At 37.3% G+C, this 16,011-nt stretch overlaps 1 protein-coding gene across 4 annotated transcripts in view; it reads right to left on the reverse strand.

Annotated features, from left to right (window-relative positions):
• Positions 1 to 16,011, reverse strand: part of TRIM2 (tripartite motif containing 2) — a 102,550-nt gene that overhangs the window by 4,872 nt on the left and 81,667 nt on the right. For 3 of the 4 annotated variants that reach the window (XR_016393368.1, XM_089912306.1, XM_089912309.1), the window contains 3 exons: positions 10,986 to 11,154; positions 9,852 to 9,922; positions 5,053 to 5,193 (listed from right to left, as the gene is read on the reverse strand). Coding sequence is in view for 3 of the 4 variants with exons in the window: in XM_089912306.1 (XP_089768432.1) it covers positions 5,053 to 5,193; positions 9,852 to 9,922; positions 10,986 to 11,154 (381 nt within the window). In the remaining variant the exon portion in view is untranslated. The remainder of the gene's footprint in view (positions 1 to 5,052; positions 5,194 to 9,851; positions 9,923 to 10,985; positions 11,155 to 16,011) is intronic. The other variant, XM_089912308.1, reaches the window with a different exon arrangement.

The following is a 16,011-nucleotide window of genomic DNA, read 5'->3' on the forward strand; positions in this document are numbered from 1 at the left end:
ACATTTAGATAGAAAGTGGTCTTTTTTGGTCTGTAAGCTTCTGCTATGAGGAAAGAAGAGGAACACTCCTCCTTCCCAGGCCCAGGCTGGTTTCTTTCAACCATTCTGGTTGGCCCGTAGGGTGTTTCAAAAGGCAGGTGTGATGAGGGCCACAATATAAACAGCTTAGCATCTGTGGTCCTATACAGAACTGCTTTGTGAACTTCGTTTCCTGTCTGCTTCTGGCTTCCCATCAGATATAGACGCCTCTTCCAAATGTAGAGGTCCACTGGGATAATTAAGCAAGATAAATATACTAGAGAAATTAAAGCATACAGTGTTACATTTAAAGTGTCAACCGTTTTCCTGAGAAGTGGATACCTATATCAGATTCAACTGCTCAGCTGCTGTCCTCACAGTAACATCAGAATGCTCCTAGATTTACCCAGAGCACCCTGTGGTCCCAGGTGCACTGCACAGACCCACACAGGCGAGGATGAATTGCCCTGTCTGTAAATGCATGTTTAGATACATGCAGGTGACTACACAAGAGGCATGGGAGAAAAGAAAAGTCTTTCTTCAGTGAGGACTGAAAAGCTTTGCTCTTAATTTAGAGGAAAATCAAAATTTTGTGTCACAGTCCCCTCTGGTAGTCTGACAAAGACTATAGAGCCCATCTCAAAATAGTGTTTTAATAGTTTTTTTTTTCCAGAATGTAACCAGTTTTATTATTATTTATATCCAACCAAAATGCCAAATGCCATTCAAGATACCATTATTCCTAAACCATGGAAACATATTTGAATTAATTACTGTTACTCTCTTTTTTGGTTCACTTTTTATTTTGAAATAGTTATAGATTCATAAGAAAGTTGCAAAGATAGTACAGAGAGATTCTGCGTACCCTCCATCCAGTTTCTCCCAATGGTTACATCTTCTATACCTGTAGTACAATATTAAACCCAGCAAACTGACATTGGAATGTGTGTGTATAGTTGTACATTTTATCACAAGTATAGATTAATGTAGCCACTGCAACCAACATACAGAACTATTCCATCATCACAAAGATCTGCCTCATGCTGCCTCTTTATAGTCACACCCACTCCCCTTCTCCCAACATCTCTAACTCTTGCCAGCCACTATCTCTTTTCCTTCTCTATAATTCTGTCATTTTGAGAATGTTACCTAAATGCAATCATACAGCAAATGATCTTTTGAAAGTGGCTTTTTTTTCACTCAACATGATGCCCTTGACATGCATCTAAGTTGTTGAGGGTATCATCGCTCTGTTCCTTTTAACTGCTAAGCATTATCCCACAGTGTGGATATACCAGTTTGTTTGGCCATTAACCTACTGAAAGACATCCTGGTTATTTTCAGTTTTTGGCTATAACAAATAAAGTTTCTATGAACAACAATGTAGAGGTTTTTCTGTGGACATAAGTTCTCATTTCTCTGGGATAAATACCCAGGAGTGCAATTACTGAGTTGTATGGTAAGTGTATGCTTAATTTTTTAAGAACCTGCCAAACTATTTTCAAGGCTGACTGTCATTTTACATTCACACTAGCAATGTATGAGAAATCTAATTTTTCTGCATGCTCACCAGCATTTGGTATCATCAATATTTTTAATTTTAGCTATTCTAATAAGTGTGTAGTAGTATCTCATCATGGTCTTAATTTGCACTTCCCTAATGTCTTTTCATGTTTATAACCTCTTCAGTGAAACTTCTCTTCATGTCTTTTGCCCATTTTCTAATTGGACTGTTTGGTTCTTTTATGTCGAATTCTGAAAATCATTATATATTCCAGGTATAAGTCCTCTGTCAGATACTGTGGTTTATAAATATTTTCTCCCCGTTTGTTGCTTATCTTTTTATCCTCTTAACAGGGTCTTTCACTGAACAAAAGTTTTTAATTTTGATAAAGTCCAGTTTATTGATTTTGTTTTTTTATGGATCATACTCTCAGTATCATGTCTAAAAATTCTTTAGCAAGCCATATGCCCCAAAGATTTTCTCTTAGAACCTTCTAAAAGTTTTATAGTTTTACACTTTTCATTTAAATCTATAATCTTTTTTGAGTTAACTTTTACATAAGATGAGGTTCATTTTCTTTCCTTTATGGAGATCTTAATTGTTCTAGCACCTTTTGTTGAAAAGGTTACCATTCCTCCATTAAATTGCTTTTGTACCTTTGTCAAAAAGTCAGTTGGCTGCACACATGTGGGTCTATTTCTGGATTCTCTGTGATGTTCCCTTGACCTATGTGCCTATCCCTCCATTAATACCACACAGTCTTGATTACTGCAGCTATAGAATAGCTATATAACAAGTCATGAACTCAGGTAGAGGGATTCCTCTCTCTTCTTTTTCAAAATTGTTTTAGCTATTCTAGTCCCTTTACTTTTCCACATACATTTTAAAATAATCTTGTCTATATCTACAAGAATTCCTGCTGGGATTCTGTGTTAAACCTGTATGTCAGTTTGGGGAGAACAGACTTTTTTCTTGAGCCTTGCAATCCATGAATACAGTATGTCTCTCCACTTATTTAGATCTTCTTTTCTTTTTTACACTAGCATGTGAGCTTTCAGATACACATACTAGACATGCTTTGTTATTATATCTAGATATTTCCATTTTTTCAGCAATTTTAAGTGATATTGTATTTAAAATTTTGGTGTCCACGTGTTCGTTGCTACTATATAGAAATACAATTGAGTTTTATATGCTGATCTTGTATCCTGTGACCTTGCTGAACTCTCTTATTAGTTCTAAGAACTGTTTTGTAGATTCCTTGATATGTTTTCATGTAAACAGTCATGCTCTCTCCAAATAGGGATAGTTTCTTTCTTTCTTTCTAATTTGTAATCTTATTTCCCTTTCTTTCCTTATTGTATTGGTTGGAACTTCCAGCACTAATGTTGAATAAGAATGGTGAGAGCAAACATCCTTGCCTTGTTTCTGATCTTAGAGGAAAAGTTTTCATTCTTTCACCATTAAGTATGGTGTTAGCAGTAGGTTTTCACAGGCATTCTTTATCAAATTGAGAAAGTTCCTGTATATTCCTAGTTTTCTGAGATTTAAAAATCATGAATAGGTATTGAATCTTATCAAATGCTTTTTTCTGCATGAATTGATATGATCATATTATTTTTATTCCTTGGCCTTTTAATGGGGTGGATTACAACGATTTTTTAAAAATTCTCCCTTTATTACATTGATTTTTAAATACTGAATCAGCCTTGCGTTCTTGGAAAAAACCCCACTTGGCCGTGGAAAGATTTTCACATATTGTTGAATTCTATTTCCTAACATTTTAAGGAATATTAAAATATTCCTCATCTATAATCATGAGGAATATGGTCTGTACTTTTCTTTTTTGTACTGTCTTAGTCTGATTTTGGTATCATGGTATTAGAAGCTGAGTTGGAAAGTGAACTGTAAAGTGTTCCCCTGTCTTCTATTTTCTAGAAGAAACTGAACTGGTGCTAACTCTTCTTTAAATATTTGGTAGAATTCTCCAGTGAAACTTTCTGAGTCTGGAGAGTTCATTTGGGGGAGTTTTTAAATTATGAACTAAATTTCCTTACTAGCTGTAGAGCTACTCAATTTATTTACTTTATATTGGGTGAGTTGAGGCGTTTGTACTTTTTGAGAAATCGGTCCATTTCATCTAAGTTGCCAAACTGATGCGTGTAGAGTTGTTCGCAGAATTCCTTACTATTCTTTTGATGTCTGCAGGGTCTGTAGCGATACTAGCATTTTCTGTCTTTTTTTTCTTTGTCGGTCTTGCTAGAGGTTTGTCAGCTTTACTAATCTTTTCAAAGAATAACTGTTTCATCGATCTCCTCTTGAATGTAAATGATTTCTGATACTATCTTCACTACTTCCTCCCTTCAGCTTGCTTTCAGTTTTTGCTCTTCTCCTAGCTTCTTGAGGTGGGAACTTGGGTTCTTGATTAAAGACATACTCTCTTTCCTAATGTAAGCATTTAGTGTTATTAGTTTCCCTTGCAGGTAGAATGGTGGTTACCAGAGGGTAGGGATTGGGGAGAGATTGGTCAAAGTGTACAAACTTCCAGTTAGAAGATGAACACGTCCCGGCATCTAATGCGCAGGGTGCTGATTATAGCGATAACACTGTGTTATGTACTGGAAAGTTGCTAAGAGAGTACACGTGTTCTTACCACAAAAAAAGAAAGGGTAATTATGTGATGTGATTTTGAAATATATAAGTGTATCAAATCAACATGCTGTATACCTTAAACTTGTACAGTGTTCCATGTCAATTACATCTCAATAGAGCTGGGGGAAAAGAATTCCCTCTCGGCAATGTTTTAGCTGCATTCCACAAACTCTGATATGCGATATTTGCATTTTCATTCACTCCAATACATTTTTAAATTTTCCTTGAGACGTCCTCTTTGACTCATGGGTTATTTAGCAAAATAATGTTTTTAGATGCATAGGACAAAATACATGGGATTATAAAGGAAAACAATTATATTAAAAGAGTCGTCAAAGTGCTACAGAACTGTGATATAGTAATATAGGTGCTTTTTAAATTAACACATTAAATAACAAGGAACAAAGATAGGTCTAATGATGACTGTAATTTTTAAGTAGTGATCAGTATAAATGATAATTCGAGATGTCTACAATTGTAATACGAAAATTTCTGTAATTTCTCTTGGTGACAAAGTTATAGGTATCACTACAACTACTGTGATTATTGCCTATATTCATAATTAAAGGAAATTATAATTTTCAGTTAGAAGTTAGTAAAAATAATGATGCAATATTTTTGTTCAGTGGAACCCTTAAATTCTAGCTACAAATGCTTTTGGGGTGTGTGGGATACACACTAAGAATCCCTGATTTAGAGGGTTTCACTCTGGTAATATGTTGACTTTTTTCTACTCCACCTTCTTTTGTTTGATTATTTACAGTCTAATTACCTAATCAATGAACAAATGGAAAACATTCCAGTCTGGGGTACAGACAATTCTCCACTTTTAACAAACACCAATCACTCTAAACAAATAAATCCGTATTTTAATCTACCTGGATCCTGCTGTTTCCCCAGTCTGCTACAATGATGTTTCCATTTGAATCCACTGCTACACCCGTTGGAGCATTAAACTGCCCATTTCCTTCTCCATTTGAGCCAAACTTCAACATGAATTCTCCTTCCTGATTAAACACCTGTATGAAATATTTTAAGATTATTTTATTTTAAATTAAAATAGTTAAGCAAACATTATGGCTTTAAAAAATATCTGAGCAGGTTATTTAAGACATTCTTAAAAAAGAGGGGGGAAGTCTGTAAGCTAGACTTCCATTCACTTGTGGTTCCCCAATTTACTGTCTAAATCTGATTTAGCATTTGTTAACCACTTCTTTTTCTAGCTTATATCTGGTTATATTACTATGTGAAAAGACTTTTGTTATAAATTATAAAATATATACAAACATAAGCTAATACGAGTAAGTAGAGCTGTAATTTCCAACATTATTCTTTCTGCATTTAAATAAACAGCTAATTTCAAGAACAGGCATTGTATTTCTAACAGGATGGATGATCACTCAAAGTTGAATCAGAAAGTAAGAGCTTTTTGTTAAGCCAGATACTCAGAATTTACTACCATTTTACTAAGTCAACATAACAAGAAAGGGTGGTAGGCTGGACCACGCATTTATAATAAGGAAAATTCATCGAATGAGTGAGTGCGTGTGTGCGTGTGTGTGATGGCAGCAGGTGAGGAATAAGAAAAGGACTTTTTAAAATAGATTTTCTCAGAATATATTTTAGCTAGAATAGAGAGTTTACACGACCCTAAGGCTTTGATGAATAGAGCCCATGAGAGAGGGAGGCTGACAGAAGTCGGGGCTAAACAGAACTCTTAAGAACTCTCAAATTCTCTAATATCTGATATGGTCAAGCACTGGGCTGTTGTGCTTAATTAAATATTCTTATTAATAGAGTGTTACTGTATATGTATCAACTGCAGATTACTCAGATTACTAATCTTGAGAGAATTAAAATTTTAATATGTGTTTAATGATAAGACTATAGTTAGCATGATTTTATCTCGATGATTCTGGTGATACTTTGAAACGTCTTCGGGAATTATTTTAAGCTTCCATTATCATGCAACATGTGTAGAAGTACTCATTAACGAATCAGAAAGTGTTACATACAAGGCACCCATGAGGGTAAGGTTCCTAAAATATGGACCTGAGAGAGGTCACTATGTCTGAGCACAGATCTAATCTGAAGATGATCTCAGGACCTTTTAGAGATTCTCCTATTGCCATCTCTGTGGTTATAAAAGATTAAAATGATGCTATTTGTTTTAGTTTCTTTTTTTGTCTTTTTGTTTTTGGTTTTGGGGTTTTTTTCTGCCGCACCACACAGCACGCGGGAGCTTAGTTCCCTGACCGGGGATCGAACCCACATGCCCTGCAGCAGAAGCATGGAGTCTTAACCACTGGACCACCACGGAAGTCCCTCTTTTAGTTTCTTATGATGGGAAAGTGAGACATTTCCATCTCTAAAGCCTAAACATTCTTTAAGGTAAAAAAATGTCATGACCACTTCCTGAATTAATTACATACTTGCCAAGTAAGTAAGCTACCTCTTTGGTTCTTTGGAAAGGACAGAGATAGGAACCAGCTTTTCCTAAAATATCATTTAAAATCTTTCCTGACTCTTTTTATCTCCTTCACATAAACATTCTACTTTTAAAGACCAAAAGGAGTGTTTGTATGCTGGCGAGGACACGACTGATTATTCTCTGATCTTTCCCTTATTAAGTTGTACAGGGGAGGGATAAATTAGGAGTTTGGAATTAATATATACACACTATTATAAATAAAATAGACAATCGGCAAGGACCTACTCAATAGCACAGGGAACTCTACTCAATATTCTGTAATAACCTACGTGGGAAAAGAATCTGAGAATAGATATATATATATATAACAAAATCAGTTTGTTGTATACCTGAAAACTAACACAACGTTGTAAATCAAACTGTACTCCAATACAAAAATGAAAAAAGAAGTTGTACAAATAATTTTTTTGTTTGTTTGTGTTTATCTTTCTGAGTTAGTATGTTTTCCTTGGCGTAATTCAAACAGCTTACGTGCTTCTGCTCCATTTTGAAATAATGGAGAAGGCCAAATTTAGTCTTAACTGTTTTGCAATGAGAAAAAGGTATAAAGTGAAGGTAGATGAAGAACTACCTAGCCCACTCATTAGCCCTGACCTATAGGTCTGGTTTTTACATTTACCAACAGAGAAGTGACTTGAATACTAGAACTCTTGTTAACTGCCCTGTGTTATATAGGAAACAAAAGCCCAACTATTCCATAAGAGCTATATGGCAACGACTGTCAAAGAGAAGAGAAAAAACAAAATGACTGGGTTTTTTTTCCCACTAAATGAGAGGAAAATTGAGTTTAAATAACTAAACTGCCTCTACAGTACTGAAAACTTAAAGTGTTTTCATATTCTTAATCATGATGTCACATATTTTCTATTTTTCCCATCTAACAATGTCATCCCATTATTTATAAATTATTCAGATGAAAACATATTAAGAGGCAGAAGTATGAGCTGAAATCTTTTTTATAGCTTTGTTTTTTGATAACAAATTTTTATAGCAAGTTTTTATAAGTCGGACGATAATCCTTTTCTGATTTCAAGATTCTGCTCACCTCAATACCACCTCCACTTGGAAGTCTTCCCTGACTATCTTAGCAATGGACATGTATTTTCTTCTGGATACCTATAGAACTTTATATGTACCTATTTTTTAAAAGTCATTCAGTGCTCCTGCCTTGCATTCTGGTCACTCACATGTTTTATTTCCTCCTCCAGCACCAGTCAGGGCTGGTAAACAGGAGCCCTCCCACATACCAACACCAGGTGGTTCAGAGAGCTGCCTGGGGCACTGGGACGGGGAAGGCTCTGAGGCCACGGGTGTGCTTAGTAGAAAAGAGCAACCTGATTAACATCACTGTCTTCTGGTGGGGATGGGCAGCACCTATGCCAGGCTTTGCTGGCCTCTGACACTGTTAAGATCTATATGTATTTTCTTCTCGTTGAATGCGCTACAGTTAAATGAAGGATTCCTCTATAAAAAGAGTGAAGGGCAGGAAGCGTAATAATAGCCAAGTTATCCTTTTATAGTTACATTCATCACACAGGACTGTTACAGCCCCCTGGGAGGACCGTCACAAGCCCAGGCCCTGCTGCCTCTTTGATCTCTGTTTCTCTCCTCCTCCAAAGATTTTCCCACTGTCCTCTTCCTTTTACCAAGGCTGGGCATTGAGGGAGGCGGGGGATATGAGGATGGAGCCCCACCACTATGGTAGCAACTCTGGAGAGACTACATGGCAGGAAGCAGCCTTACAAGCAAGCAGCAGTGGGCATCATTTCCCCTCATCCTGCCCCGTCACCATGGCCCACTGTGCTCTCCTCTTTGCACAGGGACTTGACACCCATCTCAAAAGCTCAAGGCCTTCCCATTTACTCAGGTTAAAAGTACCTTCCTCCAGGAAGAGGTGGGGAAACGAAGCAGTGAAGAGAGAGTACCTTACTTAGGGTGTTAAAATCCTATCCCCATCTAGCTATTCTAGCTGTCAACAAAGGCAAATTGTTTTTAAAGTTTGGTTGCTCAATGGTTGTCTCTAAGTGCAGACTTTAGTCATTGGCCTACCATCTGTGCTGTTTTCTTATCCTCCCTCACATTTGAAATGCCTCACTTTAAAAAATTTAAATGAATTTCCTTACAAGGAAAACTTTATATCACTTCTATAAGTGCAAACCAGTATGACTTGATGTAAACAGAAGGTAACTCTAAAAATATATACACAACACTTAAAAGAAAAATGTCTGCCAGTGCACTGCCCAGGACCACCTGGCCTCCCCTTCAATGGAACACACATCACACTTTGAGAAGCTTGGTCTAGAATGTCATTAAACATTTTCTCTTTTCGGTAAGTGAGACATTGGTTTTCAATCACTTTAGTATTTCCTGGTTTGCTCATAATAAAGGTCAAATCTCTCTTCTCTCCTCTACCTAGTAAGAAAGATGTACTACACTATTTGGGAGAGGGGGTGGGCATTGTTTTCTCAGGAACACCAAGTGTGTGAAAGGATTCTAAGATGTATGAAATACACTACATGAATGCATGCCAGGGCTATTTCCCGCCCCAAATCTGTTGCTGTAGCAGAGTTCTGATATCTAATTTTGTTTGAAAGGTCTTATAATGCAGAAAATTGAAGAAAGTGATCCATTTTAATTTACTGAATAGCCACGAAACATTAAGCTTCAGAAAGTTCTGCCTCTCTAAGTTCAAGCAATTGCTTTTTTTTTTTTTTTGCGGTACGCGGGCCTCTCACTGTTGTGGACTCTCCCGTTGTGGAGCACAGGCTCCGGACGCGCAGGCTCAGCGGCCATGGCTCACGGGCCCAGTCGCTCCGCAGCATGTGGGATCTTCCCGGACCGGGGCACGAACCCGTGTCCCCTGCATCGGCAGGCGGACTCTCAACCACTGCGCCACCAGGGAAGCCCCCAAGCAATTGCTTTTTTGAATTTCATTTTCAAGTTATCTCCATTTACACCGGTTTCAAATTAAGGAACTTATTGCCACCATATTTTGTTCACTTTTCTGACTCTCCAAAGTCTGTATGTCCAAATTAAAACCCGCATCTTTAAGGAGAAACAAAAATCTTCTCTTTTTGGCTACCTCCCCTAGGTCCTGTGTGTATATATGAGTGTTATGTTTTCTCCCAGACTGAGTCCTCAATAAAAGCAGTTAAAAGTTAACAACAATTGATGTGTTTATGGTACCTTGACAGAATGATTATGGAAATCTGTAACAATAATCTCATTATTGCTATTTACAGCTGCGAAATGGGGACCTGAAATAAAGATAGGAAAAAATATGTGATGACCATAACAACTAAAATGATTACAACAACACAGCAGTTACGAAACTTCATATATTAACTTAGTTATTTAAGAAAGAACAAAGAATCGTAAACTCAGTCCTTGGAAGGTCATTCAGCCTGACCTCTGGCTCCAGATAACACGAATTCGATAGCATTCTACGCTTGTGACTGTCTACTCTGCCTTCTTCCAGATCAAGCTAAGAGTGCCAGCAGCCCTCATGAAGTGGAATGAGCAATAAGCATCAGGAATCATTCTCCGCGCCACCATCTGAAAGTCACATCTGCCAGCTTCCCTGATAGTCACATAGGACCCTCAGCTCTCACCGAGGAGAGACATGGTAACTCTTAGCACCAATATGTAACATTTTTTTCAAGTAGAGCAGAAACCCACACTTTGTAATTTTGGGTGACATTCAGAACCTGGCAGAACTGGAGACAAAGCATAAAGAAAGGTTATGCAAATTAACACGAATTGCCAAAAGCATCCTTCCCAAAAGAAAATTAATCAACTGTTTTCAGCCTCTTCTTGCAGATGTAAAAAACGAAGTGATTGCAAAGTGGCACACCAGAAAAAGAAGGAAAAGAGACAGCCCTTCCTGTACTTAGCAAATATTCTCAACTCCTGCTCTCTTATAATCACCTAGACAGGTGAAAAGCATTCTCATTCAGAAGCTCTTTAAATTAAGCTACAACTAGGTGGAACCAGGAGGTTCTCCATGGTTCCTCAAACATCTTTATTTAAAAAACATTTTATTAAAGCTTATATTTTATTTAATGTTAATATTCGAAGGTTAGACTTCTGAGTTGTAAACTGCCACCAATAAAAGCCACACACGGGCTGCAGTTGAACTTACTGTGGGCGGAGTCATTGAGCAGCATCTAACCATGCTTTCGCTTAGATTCCATCCCCAGTATCTTTCCCAAAGCCAGCAAAAACACTGGGGAGGAGGCGTCTTCAACATGCTCCAACATCATGCAAATGTGAGCAGAAGAGGCATAAAAAAGGGGGTTTACATATTACCATCGAGTGTACCTGCAAACTGCCTGTCCCCATTTCCTCGGCTACCAAACCTGGTGACTATTTTCCCATTTGGCTGGAAGATAAACACGCAGCACGCCTTGTTATCCACCACGATGATGTGCCCATTGCGGTCCACAGAAACTCCTTTGGGCCCCATCAGCTTTCCTGATCCGATTTTTGTCTGTTAGAAACAAGTGCAGAAATGAAGTTGAAAGCACTACAGAACATGAAGACAGACACTGGTGTCAGCAAACATTTACTTGACTGTTCAAACAGAGGTGCACAGTGCCACAATGAGCGTCTGTCTTGGAAAACTGTCTTTGTCACATCCATTATCTGTTACCGATATTTATAGGAAATCAGTTTTTTAAGGAATCACTACCACAATTGTTCTAGAATCTCCTTAACTAGGGCCACAGTTCCCTTGTAAAGAGGCAGTGTGGTATAGCAAGAGATCACCGAGTGAGGAGTAGGAAGACCGTCCCACACCTGTCACTTGCTTCGGACACACCTGATACAGCACAAATGGATTTAATTTCCTTAAGATTCAGATTCCTTATATATTAAAAACGTCAAAAAATGACTTCAGTCACTTCCATTGATATTTCTGGAATATGTATTAAGTAAAATAAAGTAGGTAAAGTGTTTAGTGTAGAGCATAGCACATGTTAGGGAAGCAGTCATTAAAGGGAAGCAGTCACTGTCATTATATGTCGTAATTAATATCGAAATTGCAAGGCATCTGCCATTGAACTTTACTACAATTAAGTTCCACACGGGTGGGAATCATGTCTGTTTTATCCAGCACTGTGTACTCAGAGCCTAGCACACTTCTTCGTGCCTAACAGGTACTCAACAAATATTTGTTCAATATATTAACTTCCAAAGTCTAGCATTGTTACAGGGTAATAATGATGATTGGTTCCAGTTTTCACGGTATTTTAAAATGACAAAAAAGCATTAGATTTCTATTAAACAATATGCATTTAAACTCTTACTCATTTTTCTGAATAGACTATAGTATGCATATAAATGTCTGTTTGTTGCAAAATACATGTCTTATACCTTTACTTTTCTACCTCCATCTTCTAGAGTACTTATAAAGTAGTACTTTACTCATTCACCCATTTGTTCACTAATTCTACAAACACTGATAGAGCACCCACTACATGGCACCTGGTAGACAAAGATGAGTTAGACACAGCACCTACCCTCAACAACATCTCAGCTGCACTGTCTACCGTGCCATTTTTAAAGTGACTGGTGTCAAATGTTCAATTTGGTAGATTTGGGAGAATTCAATAGGCCATCTCAGAAGCCATGTGGAACAACGACCTGATGAGACAGGTCAAGGAAGGAGAAGGACCACCCAAGGCGAGGGAGAGGTGGGCAAGGGGGACTGGGAGATGACAGGGACGGCAAGAACTGCAGTCCTCCCCGACACCAGGACGGAAAAGGTCAAGGCGAAGCAGATCTCTCTGTGCTTTTATGAAGGACCTTCAGATATATTACTGAACAAAGCAAGGTACAGAACAGTGAGTAGTCTGAGCCCATCTGTATTAAATATGTGTTTGTATGTATACATATTCCTGGAAGAGAAAGTAAGAAACCAAATAGTGTTTATATCTTCCAAAGTGATATTAGTGACGGTAGGAAAAACTCTTATTTTATACTTCTCTGTAGGCTTATTTGAAAAATCTATTTGCATGTGTTACTTTTTAACTTAAAAATTTTAACTTTAAAAAAATTACATTCTCAAAGGTTCTGTTTTAGTCCCCTTATTTTCCCTCTCTCTGTTAATGCTGTCTGATAGGAATGTAACGTAAGCTACATATGTAACTTAAAGTTTGCTAGTAGCCACACCAAAAAACAGAAAAAGAAACAGGGAAAATTCATTTTAGTTATGTATTTATTTAACCCAATATAACGAAAAGGTACCATTTCAATATGTAGTCAATATAAAAATTATTAATGAACTATTTTACATTCTTTTTAGGGGACTAAGTCTTTGAAATCCAGTGTGTATTTTACACTCATGGCACATCTCAATTCAGACCAGCCCCCTTTCAAGAACTCAGTATCCACATGTGGCTTGTGGCTACCATATTGGACAGCACAACTCTACATACTTCTAAAATCTCATTTATGCTATGGCATCAACTTTCACCTCCATGTGTAAGATTCTCAAATCCATATCTTTAGTCATGGCCTATTTTACAGGTTATCACCTCAAACTCAACCAATGTCAAAACAAAAAACCAAAAAAAAGATAAAAAAGAAACCCCAAACTAGCACCTCCTGATTTCCTAATTATTTTTGTGACACCACAGTTAGTCCAGTCGACCAGGATCAAACTTTCAAAGCAAAATTCATCCTTTCTTTCACCAGTTTGAACCTCAGTTTCTTCATCTATAAACTGGCAGCTATGCTATTTACCTCCTGGGTCGTGCAGATTCTGAAGGATAAAGAAGACTGTCAAGCACGATCTCCTTCTCTCCCACCCTATCCAGCTGACATTATACTTGACTCGCAGGATTATCTTCTTTCCCCCAAACACATGAAGATACGTGCAGAGAGAGTATGGAGAGAGGGATGGGGACCTTTCCACAGTGGAGGTTCAGACTTTGTAGGATCTTGTAAGTTTATAAATGACTGAGATTCAGATTTGATCTCTTTAGAATAAAGAGGTACATTTACTTAGGAAGGAAACACTGGCATTCTTGCAAGGGAATCTGTTGGTTAATTTAATTCTGATTTTGCAATCTAGGCCAAAGATCAGAGACTATAACATAATAGCTTGCAAAAAAATATATATATACTTTCTTTCATGTCAGAATGGAAGATATGTCCGTAGAGATCAAAAGGAAGAGAGGAAACTCTTGAGTATTAAGAAGAATATTATCACTACCTAATATTATGAACAGTGTTTGTTACTTAGAATGACTCAGCCATATAATACCAAGTGGATGATAACTATGTAGCATAAAAACAGAAAATAAGGGACCAGTGCCATTCTATTATACAATCAGAACTAGTGCACTTCTAAAAGAAAAAAGTTAAATGTTGAACCAAAACCTCTTTTCCTTCCATTTCCTTTCATCACTCCCCGTTTGGCTGCACTAGATTCTACCAAGGGAAATAAGACAATGTGTCCTGACAATGTGTCCGCCATCTTAAACAGAACAATAAGCAAGGATATTTTAGACCCTGGCTTTGGAAAAGTTAAATGAAAGTATTTAACTCAACAAATAGGTCCTTAAATTGAAGAGGGAAGAGATGAGATATTTTAGAATACGTGGTGGCCAGGGGTCTCTGCATCTGTTCTGGGGTCACAAAAATTTCCTAGATGGAGGGAAGATGGAAAGGAAAAAATTCGAGGCAGAGAGGAATGAAAATCAGGGCTAAGAAATTGGTGAGTAAAAGAAAGAAAAGGAGATAAGAAATTATATCCCTAGAACTACTAGGAATAAATACAGAGAATCCACATTGCTGTTAAAAGTTTGTCTTTCTGAGCACCTGTTTAATTTTACTGAATTCCACCGAAGAAGAAAATAAGTCTCTCTCTGTTTATGGTCATGGCCATCAGGCTTGGAGGAAATCCCATTAAACTACAAAAGTGTTTTCACTTGCTATCCTTTTACCCTCTGGGTTTTGATCAGTATCTATTAAAAAAAGGGAATATGATGAAACTACACCATATCCATTCCCCCAATCCTCTAGGGGGCATGAGTGTTCTTTCGTGTTTATTCCAATTGTTACCAACAGTATTCCAACTATCAGAATCCAGTTCTTCCAAGAAGAAAGGCTATTACATTTAGAACACTGAATCACTGAGTGAAAAATACTTAATTTAGGAAACGCTTCTCTCTTAAATATAAAACCTTTGTTTCAATTTAATATATTAGAGATAAAGCGTTTCAATAAAGTAGATATAAAACTGTTTCAATAACTATTTTAGTGTTAGTTTCTAAATTTGAAAAGACAGGTCATAGTTTTGCTAAGGTATGAAACCAGAACAAATGGGTTGTCTCCAAACTAAAGGGGTATTTTCAAGAGGTCGCAAAACATTGTTCATTCTATTGATGTTAAAGCTGTCATATTTGGGTATGTCTTACCACAAATACAATTATGAAAACAGAAAAGAAGAGGAGGAAGTTAGAGATGCAGAAAGGCAAAAGAACTTCCTGTGTATATGGCCATCATACAGAGTCATCAAATCTCTAGTGGAACAAAACGAATCAATGACAATTGAAGATTCTTGTGCAATACGGTGGAATTAGAGATGACAGTTTTTATTCTCCTAGATTGAAAACATGCTGCCCCATGCAAAACAGAGGCTCCAAGTTGAGGGTGAATAATTACATAAGTAACTTCTTTTAATGAAAATGATGAGGTGACTGTGGTGATCCAATGACTTTAAAAAGGAAAATATAAATTCCTCCAATAAGAGACTAATGAGTGAACTTCGTGTATCTTCTGAATTCCAGAATCGATTATGAAGAGTGTCATCTCTGTAAGTTTGGACAAAGAAGGAGTGACCACCATCAGGTGGTATGAGGTCATGAAGCCAAAATCACAGCTGATCAAACAGACGTCATGTTTTGGGCAGGGTCATTAGAGGCACTGGAAAAGAACTCTTCTTTGATGCCTATTTCATACAAGGCACATATACAATCCAGAAATAAAATCTCATGTAACCCTTGCCCAAATCCTGTAAGACAGATTTTTAAAATCCAGATTTGAAATATGAGGCTATTGAGGCTCAAGGAAGTCATATAATTTGCCAAAGGCCAAACAGTTAATAAACCGTAGAGCTGGGATTCCAGTGGTTTGATCTGACTTAAAGCTCATGTTGTCAACAGAAAGAGAAGCCTGGACGGGGGAATGTGGAAGGCAGAGTGAACATGGCCTTCAAAACACCTGTGACAAAGTGTTTCATAATCTTCTTGTGAACAAATGTGGAAAATGGGCTGGATGACAATATTCTTTGATGACACCTTAGAAGAGAGATTTCTGTTGTCATCAAAGGGCTCTCTAC

The sequence above is a fragment of the Delphinapterus leucas genome, chromosome 5 (assembly GCF_059928025.1).
Source record: "Delphinapterus leucas isolate spDelLeu-1000000601 "Yukka" chromosome 5, BTC_Dleu_Yukka2, whole genome shotgun sequence".
NCBI lineage: Eukaryota > Metazoa > Chordata > Mammalia > Artiodactyla > Monodontidae > Delphinapterus > Delphinapterus leucas.